Source organism: Epinephelus lanceolatus, chromosome 20, assembly GCF_041903045.1.
Source record: "Epinephelus lanceolatus isolate andai-2023 chromosome 20, ASM4190304v1, whole genome shotgun sequence".
NCBI classification, from domain to species: domain Eukaryota; kingdom Metazoa; phylum Chordata; class Actinopteri; order Perciformes; family Serranidae; genus Epinephelus; species Epinephelus lanceolatus.
Genome location: NC_135753.1, coordinates 13536376 through 13561758, shown reverse-complemented (window position 1 = coordinate 13561758; position 25383 = coordinate 13536376). Strand labels below are relative to the sequence as shown.

The window sequence follows — 25383 nt, the reverse complement described above, 5'->3', positions numbered from 1 at the left end:
AACCTTAGCAAACAGAGAAAGGATGGCAGAAACAGGAAAGAGAGAAATTTAGGCAGGACTACAAGAGCAGAGATATCTAGAAGTTTAGCTAATGTTTATCAGATACTTTGTTGGCTGCAGATAGCTTCACTATTACTTATACGGACATCAGTATATATAATAATAACCCAGAGTCATTAATCAAGCTGCTCAACCTCACCATGACAGTGTGTTTTAATATCTGTGCTCACATTTTCCCTCAACTACAGTTTTGTTAATAAACACATCCTAAACATCTTTATGATAGTGGACTGTCAAATCCAAAAGGCACACACAGTAAAAGCAGAAAAGTATGACTAAATTATGCTGCGATATTCACACACGTTGCTCAGTCTGCAGTAAACCTCTTAGATACAGATGGAGCCAGGAGAGACAGACACCAGCAGACTTAATGTGTTTTCAGCCAAAGTAGATTTATACACTGTCTGTCTAGGCGTCAATTCCACTGCCTCATATAATGTTCCACTCGGGTGATCCTTTTGCCGGCAAGGACACAATATTTTCCTTATTCTTTCAATTGGATTCACAATAAAGGGCAGTGACCTTGATCTAGTCACAAGATTCGACCTATTTATACATCAGACAATAAAACACAGCGCTGACTGTGCTGCAGCAGTTGGTGGAAAATGAGATAATTACTGGCAGAGACAATAGTAGTGCGAGGTAGCTCCAGCCTTTATTTAAAAATGAACAAACAGGCTTTCAGACCTCATGTGCACTAAAGATAGGAAGGTATGTCCTGTCAGATGCTAATTCAACCACCAGAGAGCCTCTATCCAAGCAAATGTCATCTAGCGGGCTCATTACGTTGTTGAAGTCTGCAAATGGCTAATTAACGAACAGTTACTGTGGTAATAGCTGTGAGGCATGAATGAAGGCAAAGGTCCAGCTTATGAAATGTCCCAAAGCTTTGAAGTCTTCCCTCATTCATGTTTTGTGAGGAGTTTCTGTGCAGATGAGGATTTAATAACCTTGGCATGCTGTCTCCTCTCAGCCTGCAGAAACACTCCTAATCACTTGTGCCTCGACCTCCAGCTATTACACTCCCTTCGTTTTCTCTCAGCGCCCCATTCACACCTGGCTATAACCTGATCACAAACAAGGAAGCCCGAGCTTTAACTGGTCACTGTGGGATCAAATAGCAGGTTCTGTGAGTAACACAAATGGATGGCGGATGCCTCTAACAAGCCCCAGTGTACGCTGTGGTCTCTGGTGGCAGCCAGTCAGAATAACTAGCCACACCAGGCAACTTTCCAATTTATTAGGGGTCTCGTTTGACCATTTTCTGCAGAAAAGCCTCACAACAAGGCTGAAGAGGCAGATTAAAGGGGTTGGCAAAGTAATCATGAGAGCCAGATGTTCAAATACCATCAAAAACTATCAGCTTTTACGTCTATGATACACAGATTTTTTTGGTAATGGATGTTAATTTATAACTTGAGTATGGCTGCCAATAATTCAAGCTATTTATGCCATCTTGTAGAAAAAAAAAGCATAAATCATTCTGACACGGTTCATTAGTAATAATGTGATGGAGCTGAGCTCTCAATTAGGGGGACTCCAGCTAGGAAAGGCTGTGGCAGTGTCAGCTGAAACGCCTCATTTATAAACTGCGTGCTTCAGCTATTTGACACGTATACTGGAGGGAGCGGGTACTACAATAAAAAATAAATAAAAAACCTCCCAGATGAGCAGAGGGGTTGAGCCTCATGTGGGAGCCTGTATGTGATGGAAATGAGACGACCTACTGGAGGACAAATGTCAAAATGACAACAGTGAAGGGCATTCAAAGACTATGATATTAAATATGAAGGTAAATGTGGAGTATGTTGGGAATGTAAGTGACAGCATCTGCATGTTTTAGAAGATGCTTTTGATAGTAATTATGTTTGTTTTATCTTCCTTGGAGCCCCTTTGATGGGGGGGCTTACTGCACCAAGCTCATTAAGATAGCGCCATGATTCGATATTTATGATATATGCTTATATAAAGTTAAAGGGAAGGTTCACGCAAATTACACAAAATGATATACTTATGGCATCTGGGCATACAGACATTTTTTCTAAGATTTTAGATGTCTATCTCTGATATTCATGTCTCCACATTCAATTTGTCATTTTAATCAGGCGACACATTGTGCTGCATCCGCCCACACCACGAACAAAATCCCACCACGCTCTGATCATATACCACCATCATTTATTATATCATATATATCAGCTTTTTGTTTGTTTATCTCTCGGAGCTTCATAATGATAATGATACTACTAACATCATTATTACTATTATTAATAACAGCCTGGAGTTGAAACCAGGCATTGGAAACCTGTCATAAGGGCCATTTTTGAAAAAATATATTTTAAAAAAATCTGCCTCGAGCCATAAAAAAAAAAAGCCTTGTCATAAAGGTAACAGTGTATGAAGTCTAAATTAGCCTGTAAATAGGTCTAGGTCTAATAGGTCTATGAGCTTTCATAAATATGTTTTATTACAAGGTGACAACTTTGCAGTGGGCTTTTTATGAATATTTGGTACTTTAACTTTGCAGCTTTGACAGTGAAAGTGCAAGAGCCCATGCAAATGAAACTCAGATAAATCCCTTTTTATTCAAGGTTAGAGCAGGAAAAGGCAAAACTGATGATCACATAACAAAACCGAGGATCCAAAAAGGACTGAACTGAAAACCAGGGGCTCTAGTTTCCCGGCGCAGTGCAGGGTGGCGAACCCCGCGCAGAGCTAGTTTCGAGCAGCGCAAGCCGAGGTGCGCTCAGTTTGGTAGTTTGGCAGACCGAGGTGCGCTGAGATGGGTGTGGCGGCGCAGCAGGGGGAGGTGTCGACAGATCCAGCTTGGCGCAGTGACAGTTTCATGCCAAAAGGCTTCGCCGAAGGTGCGCTAAAAGCTCGCCAACTGAAACCAGGTCTACTGTCAGCACAGGGGGAGCGCAGCCAGTGTAAGCCGAAGTTTGGCTGACCAGCGGACAGTGCGCACACGTTACCAAAACCTCACAGGCGGGTTTCCAGAATATCAGGCACATTAACGATGCAATAAATACCCAAAAAACCACTATTCAATGCAACTATCTGCAATCAGCACATAAATGTATCTCTATATCGACTGTCCCGTCACATCTGATGTCAGATCAAAGGGGATTGGCACCATTTGGCACGTTTGGCACGCATAATGGAAACCCAACCTGATTTGATTAACACAGTTGCAAACTGAGTTCACATCCCTCTCAGCCAACCACAAACAGCCACAGCATCAGATAGGGAGTATATATTCAGCATCTGTCATCTTAGAAAAGTCAAAAGAAAAGAAACAGAGTGAGACTGCGAGAGAGAAAGAGAGAGAGCGCGTGCGCACGAGAGAAACGCAACATTGATTTACAATTGTGGTGACCTCCTCCCAGGCTACCTTTGCATCATCAGCCCGTGGAGGTCTGCTCGCAGTTCCATATATTCGGACACTGCGAGCTTGGACCTCCCGGACCAAAACATGAGTTTCCTCCTGGGAGAAGTTTGGCCGTCTGACGGTGCTGCTCTCTTCTGCCATGGCGAACTGAGTAAACTCTCATTACGCCTTCACGCGGCGCATTTAAGGGCGAGGAGAGGGGCTCATTTGATTGGTGTGATGTGTGTAAAACCCACTCCACGCCTTCTCTCCTCCCTCTTTCCGACTTGCGCCGGTAGGAGAGACGGAGGTGGGATAGAGGAGTAGCTGCGCCAGGCGCGCAGTGTGCCAAATTTGCAAAATCTGCCTGGCCACACCCAGTTGACGAAGCGCAGGTGTGCTGCACCTCTGCCTCGCCCGGTCTGCGAAACTAGAGCCCCAGGACTTAAAATACAAACTAGTCTGATGAGGGGATGAAGTGCAAGTGGAAAAAAGGGCGGAGAAGCTCAGGTGGGGAGAAAAGGGTGATCAGAAGAACAGGCAGGGGGCTGATCGGCCCGGGAAAACTATGGAGCAGGGAAGGACCAATGATACAGATAGAGGGCAGGTACATACGTAGATGGGCAAATGAAGGAAAGGCAGCAGAGGAAGGGAAAAACACAGTACACAGAAACCAAAAAACCCACAATTTTCTTTTAACTGGAGTGAAAATGAAGACAGACTACAAGATATAGGCAACTTAAATGATTCTATAGTCTATTACAGATCCTCCATCTTCCTATAAGGTCTGAAGGCATCGGGACACAGAGCAGACAGAAAGCAAATAAATCAGTCTGTGCACTATTAAGTTCTCTATTTTCCTCCGAGACTTTTCCTTTTTTGGTTTAGGTATCCTAGCTAGGGAGACTCAAGACTACCCACTGTTATTGAGGTTCAGTGAAATTTAGTGGAAAAGGCGTCAGGCTGTAGAGGTTTAATGCACATTTTAGCTGACGACATTTAAACACTTTTTTTGTTTGGTGTGCAGGCTACACATCTTTATAGTTGGAGGATAGAAGAATTACCTCAGGCCCCAACAATGAAAAATGAAAACTAACATGGTAAAAAGTAACCATTATTTATTTCCATGTATTTTTTTTGTCAAAGCCACGGGGAGCCACTGGAGAGAGACTAAAGAGCTGCATGTGGCTCCAGAGCCATAGCTTACCCACCCCTGGTTTTAGACCCCAGGCTCCCAACTCTAGATCTCCTGGACCTACCTGTTCATATGCCACTTCTCTCTGCTGTAGCCAGCCCGTTCTCATTTTAAAGTTGTCAAATACTGCCGCTGTGTCAGTAATGTTGACGCAAGACACCTTACGCCTAAAGCCACATTTCACGACGGTATGATATGCAGCTAGGTGGTGTCAGTAGGCAATGATACACCACCAGTCAGCTGGACAGCACCTGTCGTGTCAGTATGATATGCAGAAAAGTGGCGTAAGTTCATAAAGTGGCAGGACAGCACCTGTCGTGGGGTATGATATGCCATTGGACAGCGTCAGGTTAAAACGCTACCAGTAATGACATAATATAAGGAGCTGGAAAGGGGCTGTGGATGGGTCCAACAAACTCTGGACTTTCACCCGGGAGCCTGGTGTTCACTTCCTGTATGAATATAGAACCAAGAACCAATGAAGATGTTTTCATTTCTAAAATTAACCATGTGCTTTGGTTAAGGTCCCAGTGTTGAACGTCAACAGCAGATGTAGAAGGATACGTAGTGTGTAATATGTAGACGTGAAAGGTCACTGACAATCTGTGACAGCAATATGTGACAACTTGGGATGAAAATGTGTTGCACACCTGAACCAGCAAAAATCACACTGTTCAGTCCACATATACCCACTCAAGGAATCCAAATGACTGGAAGGAAGGAGTTCTCACCTAATGACATAGAATATTGCTGTCAGGACAAGTTCGTTGTGAACAGCGATGGCCATGTAGCGAGGCTCGTGGAATGCCGATGGCACCGTCCTCACGGCGTAACACAGATACACTGCCCACAGCAGGAAGAGGAACTCAGCTGTGAAGTGAGAATGAGAGACAGGCAATGAGCACAATGAACACACGGGCCAAGAAATCATTTTTATGCAATGCACGAGCTTTACAGGCCAAAAAAAGGGGACATGCACCCACCAACCAGCCACTTCACAGTTCAGTGCTCTCATGGAGCTGGTGCAAACTATTGTACAACACAGGTATACAGGAAAATGCCCTGTTTAACACAAGCTATCAGACTCATTTGTAACAGCTGTGGCTGTATTCTCTGGACAATAAATGAATTCCCTGTGCACCTCCATGGCAACCCCATGTAATGTCTCCTAGGTAGCCAACTCCACAGCAATAAACACGCTGCCTTTTTTTCCATGAAAACCTGTTGCCATTATTTTCACATTTATAGTGTCGTCTGTTGAACTGTGGGGAGTGAATCACATGTATTTCTCACAATAGGAACAACAGTGAGCATTAGATGCAATTGGCCACTCAGAGGAGTTATTTGTTAGAGTTGTGAAGGGCATGTAAAGGTCAAAATATCTGAAATGAATGAAAAGAGAGAATGCTAAATAAATCCACATTTTTTCAGGCTGTTTCGGGTTATTTATCTGTGTCCTAAAACCTTATATTCTTTTTTTTATGTATAACAATCTGACAGAAGAATATTTCAACTGGTTTCCCACTGAAATCAACTTGTTTCAAGTATCTTCTAGAAATAGGTGGACCTTTGTTGCACGTCATACTCCTTTCTTTCTCTCTCCCTTCATGTTCTGTCTGCCTATATACTGTCAGCTTTCCAATAAAGGCAGAATGCCCAAAAAAGAAATGCTTGTCTCTATTTTGAAAAAAGACAGACTGCGGGAGGCAGATCATTTACTGCAGCTTAATACATCAGTTTTATTTCAATAATAAGAAAATGTTAGGTTTGAAAACGTCTCTGGCTGGTTTACATCCTCCTCCAGCATGACAGCATTGATTTGATTTTTAAAGCTAGTTTAAAGCAGCTGGACTGTTTATCAAAGGAGCTGTATGTGACATTCAGTGCATTAATATAGCACCAAACAGGCTGTTTGGTGCTATATTAATGCACTGAATGTCACACACACCAAACAGGCTGTTCTCATGCAGTGTTCATATGTATATCTACAACAAGTAATGCACCAAAATTCGTTTATATCTCAAATAATCACGAGCCAGCAATTCATGTATAACCCAAGTGTTTTGGAAAACTGCAATAATGTGACAAATGCACTGATGGAGGTAAAGAAGGAGGCGGTCTGTGTAAGGTTGGGATGGTGGATGGGTCACAAAACACAGGACTTTCCCCTGGGAGAAAGTGAACTTTGATTAATTTTAAGGTAGGTCATCATCATGTTCCTTTTCCTAAACCTAACATACCTAACTTAACTTGCGTAAACCTAAGCTACGTAACCTTTTTGTTATCAAATGTGGAGCACTAATTTGTTAGATAGTATACGAACCATTGTATGAGGATACGCTGCAGCAGACAACTATTTTCGATATAAAGATATAGAAAAGTCATGGCGTCCTGAGCAGAGAATGAGGTTTCAAAGTTTCTCTGTTCTTTGTTGTGGTAGCTGGTCCCACTGCGCATGTGAGACTCTGTGTCTGTATTCCCCTGGCTAGCTAATCACTGCCATTCAGCACTGTGCTCATATGGCAGTTACCGCTGATTTCGGGACAGTGGCGGTGCAGAAGTGTACCCAGAGGAAAGGAAAATTAAAAATAAGATCTCTTCTTTGTCTAGCTAATTTCTCCTAGACATAACAGAGCTTCATATAACATCAGTACGAGATTTTGGCCCTTTTCGCACTTTTTCCTCTCTCACTGCAATCATTTTTATTTGTCTGAAATGATCAGCTTTTCAGATGACAGTAAGATCCAAAAGAAAACTTGATTGGCCTATAAATAAGCCTGTGCATTTCAGACATTTTATCTGTTCTCAGAGTTGAGAAACCTCTGAGAAGCCTATGAGCACAGCAAAAGAACCCCTGCTGATTTATTCTTTTGCTCCTTATTTCTCCTGGGGGGTGGAGGAGAACATATCACTATTTAATCATTCTCCAAATAAGAAGCTAATTTTTTTCTGATAAGAAAAAAAACAGACTGTTGACTCTGGGTAGTGCCCACCCTTTGGTTCTCCCCCCACACTGATATCTAGTGTTCTCCCCACTGTTGCCGTTGTTAGCACTGTTTATTGAGTTAGCATCGTTAGCTGCTAGCTGCCGGCTCAGCCACCTCCATGTTGGGAACCACATGCAGACAAGCCCATACCAGACTCTGAATCATAGCTATGCCCTGAATGTTACATACAGCTCCTTTAATAACACATTAACAATCATCAGTGCTTACTAGAAAGTATGAAACCTTTGAAACTTTATCAATTAGAATTCACAGCACTTGAAGAGGATGACCACAAGCCAAAATAATGATTCATTACTAATTTATAAAAAGTTACTAAACAATTTAGTCATAACTCCCGATATATGAACGTTTATTTTTTAACTTGTTTTGAAAAATAAGACAGAGGACTCCGTTATAAAAAAAATGACTTGATCAAAAGGACATTTCAACACTTTATAAACCAGGAAATATTCTGGTGAGTCTGCAAGAGTACAATAGAAATTTAATAAATGGAATATCATGTTTTAGATAAAATGCACCAGTTCAACGTTAAAGCTGCAGTGTTGTTGTGCATGCTTGAGCTAAACATTAAACCCTTACTGGTTCGATTTTTTATTATTTTTTTTTTTACATTTTGTAAAGCAAAAAAAGTAAAATGTATTACAATTATACCCCTGACTGCGAGTGAATGCAGGTTCAGATTTCTACATCAGAACGATTTATTGCGCCTGGCTGTGTGTGTAATTTATGAGCTGTATGTAGGTGACGTCAGAGCTGACTCACAGCTCCCTATTACCAGCCTATTTTTACCCTCTAATAAACAGAATGAAATTGTGACTTCAGTATACAGTATCACAGCATGAAGCCTCTGCTGGGGGTCCATCTGTTTTCCCAGAAGTCAAAAAGGATTGCAGTTCTCTCTCATTTAAGCCTGAGTCAGCAGACGTAAAACAGCATGCAGATTTCCTCAATGCAAGATGATGCTCCCCTCTGAGCATCTTTGATTTCTCATCTGCCTTTATCAGTTACTGGTTGCCTTCTCCACCATGCACAACGCAGGAAAATATCCAAAAGTGAAGTACCGGTGGAGAGGATTAATGTCTACCTTTGGGAAACGTAAGAGCATTGCCTAATGTATGGGGAAGCAAACAGTTTTACTCATCCAGCCCTCACTCTCTTTGAACTCCAAATGCTATCACACCAAACAAATTACTTCTTGATTTTATGCCATGAATACCTCAAATAACCCACTCACTGTGGTGTTCGCATACAGAGTTCAGTGTGTATAAATCAATCCACAACACCCTATGGAGGTAGAGGGCAGTAACGGGGCTTACCAACAGCCATCATGTAGTCCCAGCGATCCAGCAGGCACATGCTGAACTGCAGCCCATCAGGCGTGTAGCCCACGTCAATGAGAGCCAACTTCCTGTCCGGGTTCTGACAGACGGCAGATGTCCAAGCCACCAGGAACCAGCAGACGATGAGCAGGATGATGCCCAGCAGACGCAACACTCGCCAGCTGGTCATATAGGGGATTCTCTGGGCGGTGCGGGAGAGGAACACCTTCAGCACCCTGTGGGGGGGAGATGAGATGCTCATTTGAAGAACATTACAAAAAATAATCACTGTAGATAATAAGAGAATAATTTTCAAACAGTAAAGACAGCATCAAATCAGGGAAAATCTTTACTCTTTCTTCCTCACTACCCTCTTCCCCCGAATGTTCCCGAGGCCTGCTTGTCTTAGTGAGTTCCTACATGCCCAGAATTCCCTTCAGCAGCCCTTATTACCTGTGCATTAACCTGCTGCTGTCACTATGTGTAAGTATACATGATGACAGCAAACTAGAATTACCGCCTGGCATTGTGCCTCCATGAACTAGTCAAGTTGCTTTTACAGTTTACAGCCACGTCTGTCAAGACTCGTATGTAGTCATGTGGGCAGACACTGTTTTATTGGATGCTGCTGCAAAGAAGTTAAAAAAATAAAAACACACCTTTCCGCCAGCAGCACAGAAGATCCATATAACCAGCACAGTTTCAAGATGGACACCCAAGATAAGTGTCACCAATTCAGTATTTCCCCTTCTGTTCCTGAGTTATGACACTGAATAAAGGCTTGAAAAGTGTTTTATGCAGAACATTATGATGTCACAGTGAAGTTGACCTTTGACCATTTTGGATAAAAAAAATGAATTCTTAAGTTATAGCCAAAAACATGTTATGTGAGGTTACAGTGACCTTGACCTTTGAACTTCAACCAATTCTGATCAGTTCATTCTTGGCCAAGTAGAACTGTCCAAATTTGAAAAAAATCCTTCAAGGTGTTCTTGAGATATCGCGTTCACGAGAATGAGACTGTTGCAAGGTCACAGTAACCTTGACCTTTGACCCATTTCTGTTTCCCACAAAGAAGGCAATATAATATACAATAAAAAAAGAAATATAAAAAGAAGCAACCACTAAAACATTTGTGCTGTTGAAGGTGACTCACCAGTTAAAAAAAATAGAAAGGCATACTTGTCCACATGCAATGACAAAGGAGTAAAAAAAGTGTATTGTAGATATCTCACTATGTAATCGTGGTAATGTAATGTAAAATGCTCTGCAGCATGTATTAACTATTGTTCGTTGATTTCACGAGTTTGACATCAAAAGTTTGAGAGTAATCTTACCAGAAGAGTGACAGCATTGGTCACTACCTCCAAACCTTTGAACTGATATATATTTATGTTTTTTCTGACCAGGACCTCTTGTGGCTTTGCAAAGATGGTGCAAAATTAACTTTATTGTCCACTGGCCAAATGGCTTGTGAATCTTCAAATTTTACCAGCCACTCAATAAATGATTGTTGTATTTTTGGCTGGAAAATGAAGCAATTCTACCAGCCACTTGCATATTTTCAGTATTTGGTTGGTAGACGGTGCTACTCTTTTGTACCTTGTTTGCAAATAACGACTTGTGTCTCAGAAGCAAAGGAGGAGGGAGTGTGACATGCCATTAGCGCTCTTAGCATGATGTCAGATTACCATTGATTTACAACTGAAAGCAAGCCCAGAAATACACAAGCTTAAGATTAAGTATTTATGGATGTATTCTTCCTTCAGTTTTAATATAATGCAACACAGCAGAATTTCCAGCTCTGAAATGCCACATTATTTTCAGCAGTTATTTCTATGCATTTCTCCATGACAGTATGCAGCTTTAACTCAACAGACAAACACAAAGGCTGTGTAACAGGAATTAAACTGTGCTCATACACATGACCAGCCGCTGCTATTCTTAGGCTCTGCCCTTCACGCACATTGATGAAGTGTCCACTGCGCTCCCCACTAATGAGCCCCCCATCAAAAATTGATCTGTGCAATATGTTAACTTGCACCTCTAAGGGTTTACTCGGCTCCCGCTCGCATTAGCCACATCCTCTTAATCAGCATCTTCATTAGGCCTTTTTGACAGATTCACCTGACAAAAAAGCCCCCTCAGATGAACAATTTCAAGTGCATTACTTTAAATACAGCAGACCCCCTGTCTCATTATCAGCTATTCAGTGCTGGATAACCTCCCTCTCGTCTCTCCCTCACTGTATCCTGCAGCAGTCCTTCCCCGTCCTCTGATCTCACACACATTTATCTCACTGTTTTGTCTCTAGCCAACCATCATTCAATACCACGTTATATATGGAGATCATTTGGGGCCAAAGCACCCCGTGTTTTCTTAATTACCTTTACTTGGCATTTCCCTCTTTCACTTAATGAGGCAGTGAATCCACCCCTAAACATGTGCAGCAGTGTAGTCCGGTGATGAATTAGCAGAGGAACGTGCTGCCTTGACACTTCATAAGGCTCTTACTTTTACAAGGAGTTAAGATGTAGACACAGTGTAATTGCACTTAAAGAGGTCAATATAACCCGATAGGCATTTCCTGGGATGGATAACAATGTTGGACAAATGGCTTTGTGTGGATGTGTGTGTATATAGTATGTGTATATATGTGTTACCTGTACAGCTTAAGAGTCAGTGTCCCGTAGACGGTGGCAAAACCCAGCAGTCTAACCCATCTCAGCAGGATGCAGCGGAAAACACTCGGCTGGAAATAGAGAATCCCGACCTGCAGGAGGACAGAAGGACATAGGTTGTGTAAAGAAACAAAGTAAAAATAAGTAAGCCAGCCATCCAGCTGTGAGTGTTTCCCATCGAGATGATAATGGGCCCTCTATCTTTGGTAAAAAATGAAATTGAAAGTTGCTGCCTGATTGTGCCATCAGTAGACGCTCTCTGAACAGTGGAGTAATCCTGTTTAAATTTTGCTTAAATGTTTCTCCCAGCTATCATATAGCAAGTGCACGAGCAGGCTCATATTATATGGTTTGGCCTTCTTTATCTTTTTACTCCCCTCAAAGCCTTGTTAAGTTGTTTTACACAACCAATATGAACTTTTTCTTCTTTCTGTGCCACCATCAAACCATGACAGGGAATTTAAAATGTTGTAAAATCAAACCTTAAAATTCATTCGCAGTATTCATGATTAAAAACAACTTTATGTTCTATCATATAATAGAAAATTGTCTTATTCATAAACAACATAAAAACATACACCCATAAAAGACTCACATAAAAGTACACTAAAACACAAACAATGTCATGAATAAATGTGCAAATGCAAGTGGTGGAGGAAATATCCAGATCTCTTACTTAAATAAAAGTACCAATACCACACTGTAAAATTATTCTACTCGTAGTAAAAGTCCTGTAATGAAAATGAAAAGTATGTGAGTACTCAGCTAAAGATGATCAAAATAATTGGCAATTAATTTTCTAATCAATCAACTAATAGTTTCAGCTGCATTTGTATATTTTCATACGGTTTGTGTGCAAAAATCTTAAGTTGTAAAGTAACTAGTAAATAAAGTCATAAAATAACTGCAGTACAATTAAAACAACCATATTTTCCTCTGAAGTCAAGTAGAAAGTGGTACAAGATAAAAATAATCAAATAAAGTAAAAGTACTTCAGATGTGTATGTAGGTACAGTGCTTGAGTAAATGTACTTATTACATTACACCATTGTTAAAAAGTAGTGACATTAATCTGGCTTTGTTCAAAATGGATCTTGCTGTGGGATTAAAAGAGTTTTTGTAAATTCTCTTCTTAAACTTGGATACAGGATTTTGACAAAACACAGTCAGCTAAATACTTTCACAGTAACTCACTGCACCTCACTGCTTGTCTGCTAAACTGCCTCAAACACACTGCAATGTTGCAGCCAGCTGTGAAGTCCTTTGAAGTTGTACTAGTAAACAAGCAAGTCCTTAATGTGCAATCGTTGCATAATACAGCAATTAAGCATTTTAGCATACTGTGTACACTGTGACATCTCAGATGTCCAATTTAATCAATGAAAGGCTTTGAAAAAGAAAAATGAAGGTGATTTAACATCTACAACATTTACTGTAATTGGTATGAGTAATAGTACCACTGATATCACTATGGGACCTGCCATTACCTCCCTGTCTCCTAGAACACACTTCCGTTTTCACAAGAAATCTAAAATTTCCTTTTAGTCTCTTTCACAATAAACACACTACGTTGGTACAGCACCGCAAATTGATGTTTTTTTTTTCTTCAACACACATGGTTGGGTTTAGGCAACAAAAGCAGGTAGTTAGGTTTAGGAAAAAAGAACAGAGTTTGGCTTTAGGGTGAAAGTCGGTGTTTGTTGGATCCATCCACCACCTCTCCTGCCCAACCCCCACGGACTCTGCCACCTTAACTAACTTGCTTGCTTGACATTCTCCATTTTTATACTTTCACCAGTTGCTGGGAGCATCAAAAAATGTCACCACCTGGTGCATCTCATACCACTACTAAAGGATGCCTCAGTGTTTCCTCATTATGTTTATAGAAAATGTAATTTGCTCTGCATTTAATTTCCCACAAACTTATTTGCTGTTTGTCTAGCTGCATATAAATGTAATTTCTTGGAGACAGGGATGCTATCACTGCAACTATTATTATTATTATTCTTATTATTATTATTATTATTATTATTATTATTACACTGCTAATATTAACAGTGGTAAAATAATTTCTGCAGTGGCATTTTCTGAAGAAATTGCAATACATGCAATACATCAAAGAAAGGACATTTCTTTGGCTGTAACGGTTAAAACCACATAGATCAGTGAAGTGCAGTGTCGTTTCATAACCATCCTTGGCATTACTCAAAAAACCAAATCCATCTGAGCCCGCTAACATCATACAAAGCTTGCCCTTGAGACAAGGAGGAGGGCTTCCACCCATGTTTGCAACAAAGACCTAGAAACATACTGAAATGGTGCCCATCCAAACCCACAAAAAAACACTGATGGTCTTCCAAAGACATGAAAAGCGCCAAAACAAACACACACACAAAAAAGGAACAAACATCTGAGGCAACATAATTATCTGTCCGCTGCAGATGTGCAGCGATTTCCCCTGTGGGATTGTTAATGTTAATCGGATTAGCCGAGGCATTATTACACTCCCTCAGGCTGTGCAGAAGACGCAGGCATGTGGATATTTTTGCTCACTAGGTTTGAGTCAGTCAAGGGACACGGAGGACCCCACGGGAGTAAGGGTGGCCCACATCCTCATCTGCTCACAGATGCCGGTCGACCAAACACAGAAACTTCTGACTCAAACAAAGCTCTAGTTGACTCAGCTTTGCAAAGGGAATGTGGCACAGAGCAAATAATAAATAGATGAGTGCTCGGTTGTTAATCTTAAATGCATACAGGGTGTTTCATGCTGAGTTTTACTCTAGGCAGGATTGAAAAGCCTCTGAATAGTACATTTTTGACTATCCATGGACACCAGAACTGACAAGGTTAAAGAAAATATCTAAGTAACAACGCGTGACTGCTCCTCAGTGCCATCTTTTTTTTAAATGAAGGGAAAGGGACAGGAGCCGATAAAGAGATAGCAGGCTGGGCCAGCACTGAGCAACTTGCTGACGCACATTTAGGTCCGCAGGGACAGAAGAGGGCACAGGAAGATGAGTAAAAATACGCTGAGGGAAAACACAGCTCATGACTCCGTTTTAGATAAACTTCCAAATGGCATCTGGATCATTGTCACGTGCCAGTTTAAGGCTGGAGTTGTTTGTGATGAGATAGAGACGGGGTGGTGTTATCAGCAGCACTGCTCCCTCGAGGCCCGACTCCAAACGATCTGAATGAGTCGTCATGAAGTTTTTTAACACATCCAGCTTCTCTTTTAATGGTGCGATCTCACCTGCTGTTTGTTTTCACTGGTCAAAACCACAAAGGAAAAGTTTTAGATTTAGTTGTTTTTTCACATTCGCCAACAATAAGCCAGACTGTGCCAATGAAGTTGTTATAGCACAGTTTTGTAAGTTATCATCACACAAAACATTTTGTACAGCATCGCTTCTGTCTCTTGGAGGCCTTTCTCCTTACAAGTCTGTTTAACATTGGTATATGTTTCTTGGCCCACAGTTTGTATGCAGGCCTTCTATCTTGCTTTATAATACTAACTTTGTAACTCCTAGCAATTACATCTCTTAACCCCCTAGGACCCTGCATCCTCATATACGGAATTACATTTTGGGTTTCCTGCACCTTATACTTCTTTCTGCTTAACTAAGACCTGATGTTATTGTTTGTGGACACTTGTGCGAGAAACCAAAACACACTAATCCATGTAAAAACAATGGCAGTCATCTCTGCTAATCAGTCTTCAGCTGATTCCGATACAACGGTGGACAAGGTACAAAACCTGATATGATTTTATGTTGATATTTATGCTTAATAAAGTTTGTAGTTTTTATTACGGTATTATTGCAGCATTTCACACCGGCCAATTAGGTATGACGGACTACGGACAAAAAGGACAATACTAGATTGGAGTATGGATGTCCTCATATGAGGACATCATTTAAAAAAAAAAAAAAATACTTCCTGTTTAAAGACACTACTTCATTTTTCATAACTATCAGGTTCTACTAGTCCCAGATAGCTAGGAGAAATTAAAAATGTGTACCAAACAAAAGCACAAGTCTCAGGAGGTTGAAAAGCAGATATTATTTTTAGCCACGACAGCACCGAAGCTGGGGGTGGTAATATTGCTCGGACCACAACTTGGTTTCAGACTAAAATACCTACATAAATATTTGTCACCCATTCATAGTGCAGCAAGGATGAATCCTAATGACCTTGGTGATCCCTTGACTTCACTTCTAGCACCAGCCCAAGGTCAGAATTTTACTGTCATTGCTAGTTTCAGACCGACACTGTTGTCATTTTCATGGACAGCACCCATGTTGTGTAGGTATATTTGCAACCATCTGTGGGTCCATGGGTGTGAAGGTCTTGAAATGAGGTGTGGTCAGACACATTGTTGGCATGTTGCCATTGACCAACAAAAACCTGGTCTAAAGTCAGAATGAACTGAGTATTTCCTGGGATTTGAAGGGTGGCCTCTGTTTGTACTGTGGGAAAAATAACTGCATTACTACGTGTGATGTGTTTCACTGGACAAAAGGTTTGCTGTTCAGAAATCTCAGTAATTTTATCTTCATGTTTCGTCGGGCAGGTGAATCCCTATTAAGAGAGACTGTGTGCATTTACATACAAGAGGCAACGTTGCTTCGTTGATTATTTCAGAAGCTAAAAGTTTAGTTCCGTTTCCTCTGCCAATTAACTACAGTTTTTAGTTTCACTGTCTAAATGTCCCACAATATTTGCTGCAGTGAAATTACTGTTCTTACTCTTAGCAGAAAACCATTCGCTTCTCCAATTTGCCGAATCCAACATGTAAACAGCAGTACACAAGGTGCATCTAGGACCATGAGATGACACTCTCATTGGTTGAAATCATGTTATGTCCAAAAGACATATTAATTAGTTAAGGGACTAAATTCAACCCTTTTGCCCCTTGCGCCTTACTTTGTGCCCAGATTATGCAACCACTTAACTAGCAAAAGTGGTTTAACACACCCAAAATGCACTTTAGACCATAAACTATAGACAGGGTTCCCACACATTTTCATGGACAAAATTTCAAAACTTTTCCATGACTTTTCAAGGATCCTAATAACAGTTTTTGTCTTGGCTGATGTTTTTCAAACATATCAGATTAAATTTCTATTCAAACATAATTTCAGTTAGTTGGCATACATGATGGGAGAGATGAAATGTGGGGAGAAAACGAAGAAAGGTACAAGATGGTAAACAAAATGTCACACTCTACGCATATTACATTGACAGCAACAGAAAATAAAGTTGCTGTTATATTACATGAAGGGTTAACCACGGAAGATCACGGTAACAATTTTACTACGCACAACAAAAGTCCATTACTTTTCAAAAACTTTCAATGATGTTTGCAATGTCTATGACTTTTCTTGGCCTAGAAAACATGATTGCAAAATTCCATGAATTTTCCTGGATTTTCATGACCCTAGGAATCCTGCATATTATTTATATAGGGACCTTGTCTTGTTTAGCACATTTTCAAACAGTTATTGCTTGTAATCGGATGTCAGCATCTGTCTTTTTATTTCACAGGTAGTTACATTTCAAGATGAAGCAGGGAACCTACGTGGGCTCTTTTAAAACTCTTGGGGTCATGGGTTCTGTTTGATATATCTTTGAAAAATCTTGCATAAAAAGAATATCCTACTCAGACTCACACGGCAGCTTGACAGATTACAACAACTCTGTAAGTGCTGAAATGAGAATTATGGAACCCGACATGGTTGAGAAACCCCGCTACACTCGTAACAATGACACAATGTCACTTTTGACAAAGTACACAGCAGTTCACTTAGAGAAAATGCATTTTCAGGCAGCCTCTTCGCTGTGATTTGGTGCCACCTGACTGGATTATTATTTACCTTTTGAGACAGGTGACAAAAATGCCTAATATGCTCAGTTTCCATGCAGCTTACACCACACATTGAAGATTCTGATGAGTTTAATTTTGTCCAAGAAGAGGATGGTCAGAAAATATTACAGAATATGAAGAGGCTAAAATTCTAGATCCACTGTAACACAAAACCATCAACCCATTCCCTCTGGACTCTCAGCTTTCCTCAGTTCATCTGATACAATAAGGTTTATCCTCATCCCCCACTGTCCTCATTAATGTTCAGACCAATGGCAAAAGTAAGCAGTCGTTGTCCTCAAACATTGTCATGACCCTCTGACCACACACTTCTGGGCAGAAATTCATTACACAAGCTATGCACTTTCCATCAGTAGGGTTTCTGGGAAGAGACTGGCGGTGATCCCCCCGACAGGTTTCTCTTAACGCCAGTGTGCATAAAGAGCAAGATCAGTTTCTGCCCCCCTTTTTTCTTTTCAAACCTTCCATTAATAATCAATGCTAAGTGCTGGGAATCTCAGATTCAGCACTGTGGGAAGGGAAAGGGATCAGGCGTTGTGTATGCGCATGCAAGCGTGCACGTAGGGGTACTGAGAGGATCAGGGTGCTGTAAACCTATCTAATGGACATCAATATCAAGGAGACAATTATCAACACACTTACTACTCTTCAGCAGGCCTCCCCTCGTTTGTCTCATCTCAGTTACAGCATGAGTAAGGCTTCTGGAAATGCTGAGTGAACGTTGCCAAGAAGCCCTCTCAGCAGCCGCTATTACAATTTTCTGATTGTTCTACATTTAAGATCAGTGTTACAGATGTATAACTGTTTTTAAGTGCTACAATTTCAAAGAAGTTTTTCAAGCTCAGTTGGCACAGATTTTATAGCTGGTACTGAAGACATTTTTTCAGAAATATCTAGGGTTTTCTAGGCAGGTGAACACGTCCCAGCTGGATGTCTGCCCTGACCATTATGTTCATCTGCTGACCTGTTCTCCACACTCCCCAGACACCTGACTTAACACAACCTGGTTCAGCATCTGCCCTCCAAAACAAAGCCTTTCCGTGTGGAAACTACAAAACAGAACAGCGTGTACTACAGATGCACACCTGAGAGGAGCAACATTTAGCTTCCATAGGCAGATTAAACTTTTTTAAGTTGTGGAAGTGCACAATGGCACATTTGGAGGACTGCCGGGTCGCTATCCGGCTGACGTAAGCACTCCTCCATGGCTTATCTTTCTTTCAAGGGTTTCAGTGAAATTATTCATAACCAGCCTTCTGCCCACGTCTTTTTTTTCCATCAGACCTCTCTTTTACCTTTCATTAAGGGGAGCAAATTGAGGCGAGATGTCTGCAGAAAATTAGTAACTTGATTGCTAAGAAATTAAGTCATCCAAACCCTAAAATGATTAGTTGGATTTTTTGGAAATATGCTTAACTTGGTACCACTTTCATTCTGTATTGGTACGGTAAATATGTACATAAATCTCCATTAATGTATAGCCAGAGAAAGCAGCCAGTTTACTAAGCAAAAAAAGCAAAATGTGAAACAGCTCCTCTAGATATTTAAAATTATTTCTCTTTAATTTGGGGCAAGTGCAAGGTGCAAATATGGTTGCCTGAGCTTTAACCACTGGAATTTCATTGGATGTTACCCAGTATGCCCCAAAATAGCAATAACAGTACAGTAGACAAAATGATCACCTTTCTTGAAAAGTATTGGTCCCTATCTCTATTTGATTATATCAGAGAAGTTTTCAAAGACTTTTAAAAGGGTATCATGGTGTGTTAACACTTTATACAGGGTAATATATACTCAGTTTATTGGTTTTCCATGATGTGAATGCAGTGACGTGTAGTATAGCCATACACACAAAAAACTTTCTGGTTGCATCCACGCAAGCTGAACAGCAAAGTCTGTCAATACACCATGCTCCACTTTATAACACCACAGACTGTATGGCTGCATGTGTGGGAGTGGGAGCTGCATGCTGGGCACATACACACACACACACACACACACACACACACACAGAGTGACAGTGCTAACTGTTAGCATCACATGGATAATGTTACCTAATGGTTGTTGGGGGTTAAATGACAGAGTGTCAGTGTGAGATACTGTGACCTTTAAGCGGCTCTGTGTTGGATGTTAGCCACTGCCTTAGCTAGTGTTTACCAGGCAGATGTTAACCTGACTGTTCACTGGAGAGCGGCTCTGGACATGGCAGCAACAGAAAGTTTACTGATCTGGTGAGGATGCAGTACAGTCTGGGATCCGGGCCCAGAAATAATTAAACGTAGGTATAGTTTGACTGGAGATGTTTCAATACTGCTTGGTACTGGGTTACTTCAGTTGATACTTTTAAGGTTTGAGTACAGATAACAAGCACTACCTGCAATAAATCCTAACTTCATGACGATTGTATTAGTAAGTTTTTGTGGAAACTGTTTCAGAGAGGTGCTGATTCAGCTCCATGATCATGCTGGAGGATGCAGTTTGTGGAATTGTTGAATTGTTGTATTGCATTATGCAGAGAAGAGTTTATGTTATTTTGATATAAATGGGGCTGACAAAATAGTAGAAACACCAGTCGGTATAATGCAATACAATTCAACAGCACCACAAAGTACATAATGACAAATGACAATACAGCTGAATCAACAACTATGAAAGTTCTCCTACATAAACTGGCATTACATAACGCATTAGTTGAAGTCTTTTATTGAGGATGCACATGGACTGTTGTGAAAGAGATATTAACCTGACAGCAGACGTAGCTAATGCTCTTATCAAAGATGACTTGTAAGACAGTGACTAAGCAGGTGGGTGGTCAGTGTTTTGTTTTTTGGACGATGACAGGACATGATGGCTGCTGATGGGAACATCAACTGTTGTTGGAGGTTTGAACCTGTGATGTTGTGGATAAAGGGCAGCCTCTTTAACCACAACATCAATGTGCCACCAGTCAAACTTATTATGCGTACAGAAAGAGCAGACAGTCCCTGAAATATACTTACTTATTCCACTAAGATGTTGTTTCTTCACTCAAATATTTACGACAAATCAAAGACTGTCAGACTAACTCACAGACATAGCCATACAGACATACCAGTAGATTCCCAATCCCAGTAGATTCACACTAGTAAAATGCATGATCCACATATTTATTGTTCCATCTATCCATTAGGATATTTGACAATGATCACTGGTTGAATTTAGAGTGATGGGACTCTAAAAGAACAGTAAAACATAACAAGAGCAAGATTCACACACTCATCCACTTACTCATTCAATCAACACTCAGTCACTTAATTTGCAGTTATCTTTCATTCCTAATCATCTCTCATTTCAGCACCCACCAGCTGGCTCCACGCACACACACATTCAGTGGGTTGGTGTCCCTGTTGATACGACGGTGACGCAAGGCAGCCAGCTGTGGTGTGAGCAGCAGCTTTCCAGGGAGCTGTGATGATGTTGGCTACCACTGTGTTGGACCACCTCTGTGTTCGGCTCTCCTGTCGTAGTCATTTAAGTTGATTTTAGATTTTTGAGTTATCTGTTTGTACTTTCTATTTTGAAAAGTTTAGGGACTGTCTCCTCTGGTTATCTGTTATCTGTAAAGTGGTGAAAATATTCTAAACAAAGCATACACTTAAACTGATACATTCTTTTTTATCTGGGCCGTTTTTTAGGTGGTTAAAATATTTTTTGCTCTTGCCCTTGTGCACAGCAGTACAATGCTTAGCTTCTGTGTTGGTACCCCTGTATGCTTCTCCAAACTGAGGGTGTGCTGATCGCCATCTGCTGTATGTGGTACACTGACTATGAATAAGCACCTCATACAATCCTACTTCAAAAAATCTGAACAATCCTTTTATAGTAGGCATGACTTAAATGTAGTAAGTATGTTTTCTTTAGTGTACAATCACCTGAAATAAGACACATCTCGTCTACCATACCTTAGAACGGGCCGTTTATATCTATATATGGCATGGCCACTGACCATATTGCACCGCCATGTGTCTACAATAGCTACAAACCAAATACTGGCTCTAGTTAGGGCAATTCTCATGTGTTTACCATAAATGCTTTTGAGGAGCAACTGTCCAAAAGTGTGTGCCAGTACCATCTTTTGCATGATGTACTGTGTCTCGTCTCTTCTTCTGACAGCAGGCTTCTCCCCCTTGCCTTTGATTATGGCCACTCAGAAAAGGTATATGACACTGTACAACCAAACAGGTTTAAAGCATACTAAGCCCTAGAATATGGCCTAAACTGAAGCACAGATAATAGCCAGCTTTACCACATAAACAAAAGCACAGCTAATACTAGCGCCTAACTTAAATGTCACAAAAACACAAACTCTGGCACTCTGCAGTCCCCAAAGGCTTCATGTGAGAACAGTAACACACCCACAACCAAAATATGACGCCCGACTGGATGCACCACAGAGCATACACAAATAATTTTGTGCTAGACTGCTTTAGATAATTAGCTCTTGCTGTAGGGCAAACAGGAGATATTCAGCAAATAACACTTAAAAAAAAAAAAGAAAAAAAAAAGAAAGTGGGTGGATTCTTTTATTAGACTAATGCAGTTAGCAAAAAGCAGCGCTGTGTAATTAACTTGTAATGTGTAGACAATAAAAATGCAAATGTGTGTGTGTGCATGGGGGGTCGATGCAGAGGGTGAAAGCTTCAGGGATTGATCCCCTTCCCCGTGAAGGTCAGGGTCCCACAGGGTATCGATCACATAGGATGCCAGACCTCTCCCACAAGGCCGTGAAATGAGTTTACCGCAGTGAAAATACCTGTGGTCTATTTTTCTATATACTCAAAGTCTCACTTTCATACTTCACAAACAGTAGACTATTTACCTGTCTAAGTTTGTCTGTAGATGTTCTGCAGACATTGACAATATACAGCTCACTAATTAGGTGATTTTATTGGGAACATTATACCTAAAGATTTACTTACATACATACTATCAGTCGAATCCAAGCAGCAACACTCAAGGCTGAAAAATGAAGCCAACACAAGAAATGCAGTTCCTCTAATGGCCACTTGAGGCTGGCACCAGAAGTGAGTCAATCCCCATAGACCCCTGTTAAACATGTTTACAGTCTAAAGTAAGATCATTTGGTCTCTATGGCTAATTTAAACATTCATGACAACTGTATAAGGGATTTTTTTTTACCTAACTCACCTCTTTAGATTATATTAAAGCTTAAAGTTATGCATAATTATGGGCAGGCTGCTTTGACTGACAGGCTGTCCATGAGGCATCATCACAGTCTACAAGTCAGATCCATCCCTCGCTCCCCCACAGCTCCACCATCTCATCCAAATATGGTCACTTCTGGCTCCAAATGTCCAAGATGGCCACTGCCAAAATGCTGAACTCGAGGCTTCAAAACGGGAGCCCCAATAGGTGATGTCATGGTGGCTACATCCATTATTTCATACAGGCTGTATCTGGTAGCAGCTGAATATGAGGTTGTTGAGAATGGTAAGAGTGTATTACAACAATAAAGCTGGCGTTCATAAAACCAAAACAATGAGCTAGAAGATGCTAATTTAGACCACATCTGTCATAATCCTTGCAACATTCTGCCTCAAAGATGATACTCCATCACTCTTATTCTCCGCGTTTTCAGCACTTTTGGTTTAGTACCCTTAAAACAGTATGTAACCTGTATGGAGGACATGTACCTAAAACACATATCTGTTGTGCGTTTCCACCAAAGAGAGTACTCTCAAATGGTGAAGGGGTCGTTACCAGACGGTAATACATGTAGCTGCATCACTGTTCATTTAGCTCTCCCTGTATTTCCTTTTCACCTGTGATGCAGAGGAACACCTACACCTCACTGTTTGTATCTGGAAGGGGGTTGCGTGACATTTTCAAAACAAGCTGGAATACTCTGAGCCTCTGTCGCAGTCATTGGGATATTTTAAAATAGCAGGTTTTTTGTTTGTGCATTTTGTCCTTGTCGAGCATGAGTGTAAATTTTCTATTGACACACAACACACTGCAGTGTTTGAAGCTCAACCTTTTAGTATAGGATAAGTGCTAGATACCTCAACAGAGGGGTGACGAAATATCGGGAAGGTATGGAAAGGTTCTATTGGTACCATCCTTTATGAACTTATCATTGTCATCCAACCCCTTAACCGACTGCTTAATAGAAACAAGACTTTAGTTTTGACTTTATTCTTCCTGCATTTTGCCATAAAGATATTCCCCTTTGTGCCACCAAATCAAACCTGATGGACAACCAGAAATTACAGTGTAGAACCATATTAACCAATTTGGTTAATATCTCTAAATGCATGTGGTCAGAACTTTTTGAAGTTAAGACTCTGATAGTGTGACCCAAATGGTTTTAATGGCTCTAAATTGTGCCTCTGTTAGACATTGCAGAAATTTAAAATTATGGTTTGAATGCTGAATTATTATTCTGGCTGGCAGCTATGACGGCTAGAAGAGCAACCTCATACTAATGGAGCACTTACTGAAATGAAAATGCCAAAATAAAATATCATATATTAGTCATCTGTCAATGATGCAGTATAAACACATCAGTTCGTAGATTTTAAAAATTACTAAAACTGAAAACGTTAGCCAGTTCCAGTCAGAGGAACAGACGGCGCTGAATATCAGCCTTTTGTTATCACAGTTTCTTTGGAAACTGCTACCAGCTAAAAGGGGAGAAAAATGACTTTCAGCCATTTAGTGTGTCTGTCTCCATCTGAGTGGAGAATGGGATGGTGCAGCCTCGGGAATCATTCTGTCACAACAAAGCTCTCGTGCTACTTTTAATGTTTTGACATGAAATAGTGACAGCCATCCGGTCCGCCCATGCCCCGCTTTTTCTGGTCATCATCTCCTGCTCATTCTCCTTCTCTTATTATTTTTTTTTTCCTAATCTACAAAACACCTTCAGTGTGAGAGAGTGGGAGGTGGGAGCAGAGGAGAGGTGGGGTGTTGTAATAGCAATGGATCCATTTTTATATGAAAGCCGACACTCACTGCCACATGGGAAGGGCAGCTTTCTGGAGGGAGGTAATGCTTTCTTCTGCTCCTGCTGCTCCCTGAGGTGGGCCGAGTGTAAATTACATCCAGCTCACCCTCTGCACAGTCAAGACCAGAGCTGGCTGGCACTCGCCTCCCACAATTCCCTTCCCTCCTCATCACAAGTTAGATCCTGAGAGATATTCCCATCTTGCTTGGGCACAAAGGGAAACATATCAGATAGGGAACAGCCTGCCTTCATGTGGTGATGTTATCTTTCTTTTACCAATCTCTTGTCATTTCTATCTGTCTGTCCGTGTAGATAGAAGGAATACGCCAGCTGCAGCAGTGCATCCTCAACTTTGTATGTTTTAGGGGACTCCACCGGACTTTGCAGAAGCAAAGAGGGGAAGTGGGGTATGACGGGAGAGGTGGAAATGCAAACAGCAACCCTCCAGATCCACTTAAGTCAGACTGAAGGTGTCAGAAGAGCTTGGATGGAAGGCAGAGCAGAGCACGGGAGAGACATGGCTGGCAGACTGTGTTTCATGGCCTGTCAGGTCAGGATGCATTATCCCCTGGCCATACTGTTTCTCATTAGCCCCCTGATGTGCTGTGAAGCCCTGCCTGCCTGCCTGCCATGCATGGCAAAGCCCTGAGTTGGGCTGAGGTGGCACCTCGGCCCAACTTAGCACCAAGACAATGCTGAGATTGGACAGGTGGAAAGACAAGGAACGAAGAACAGGGGAATGGTACCCAAAGGTCACTTGTTTCAAAACCGCAAAGGTTTTCTTGAGCAGGACATGACGCGCTGTACTCGGCCCCTAACAAAGGGATTGTGTTAACAGGGGAAAGCGGAGTGAC

At 41.2% G+C, this 25383-nt stretch overlaps 1 protein-coding gene across 2 annotated transcripts in view; it reads right to left on the bottom strand.

Moving 5' to 3' along the window:
• Positions 1-25383, bottom strand: part of gpr158a (G protein-coupled receptor 158a) — a 95256-nt gene that overhangs the window by 4872 nt on the left and 65001 nt on the right. For both annotated transcript variants that reach the window (XM_033639046.2, XM_033639045.2), the window contains exons 6-8: positions 11616-11725; positions 8950-9188; positions 5357-5495 (exon numbers count right to left, since the gene is read on the bottom strand). In XM_033639046.2, the coding sequence (XP_033494937.1) occupies positions 5357-5495; positions 8950-9188; positions 11616-11725 (488 nt within the window). The remainder of the gene's footprint in view (positions 1-5356; positions 5496-8949; positions 9189-11615; positions 11726-25383) is intronic.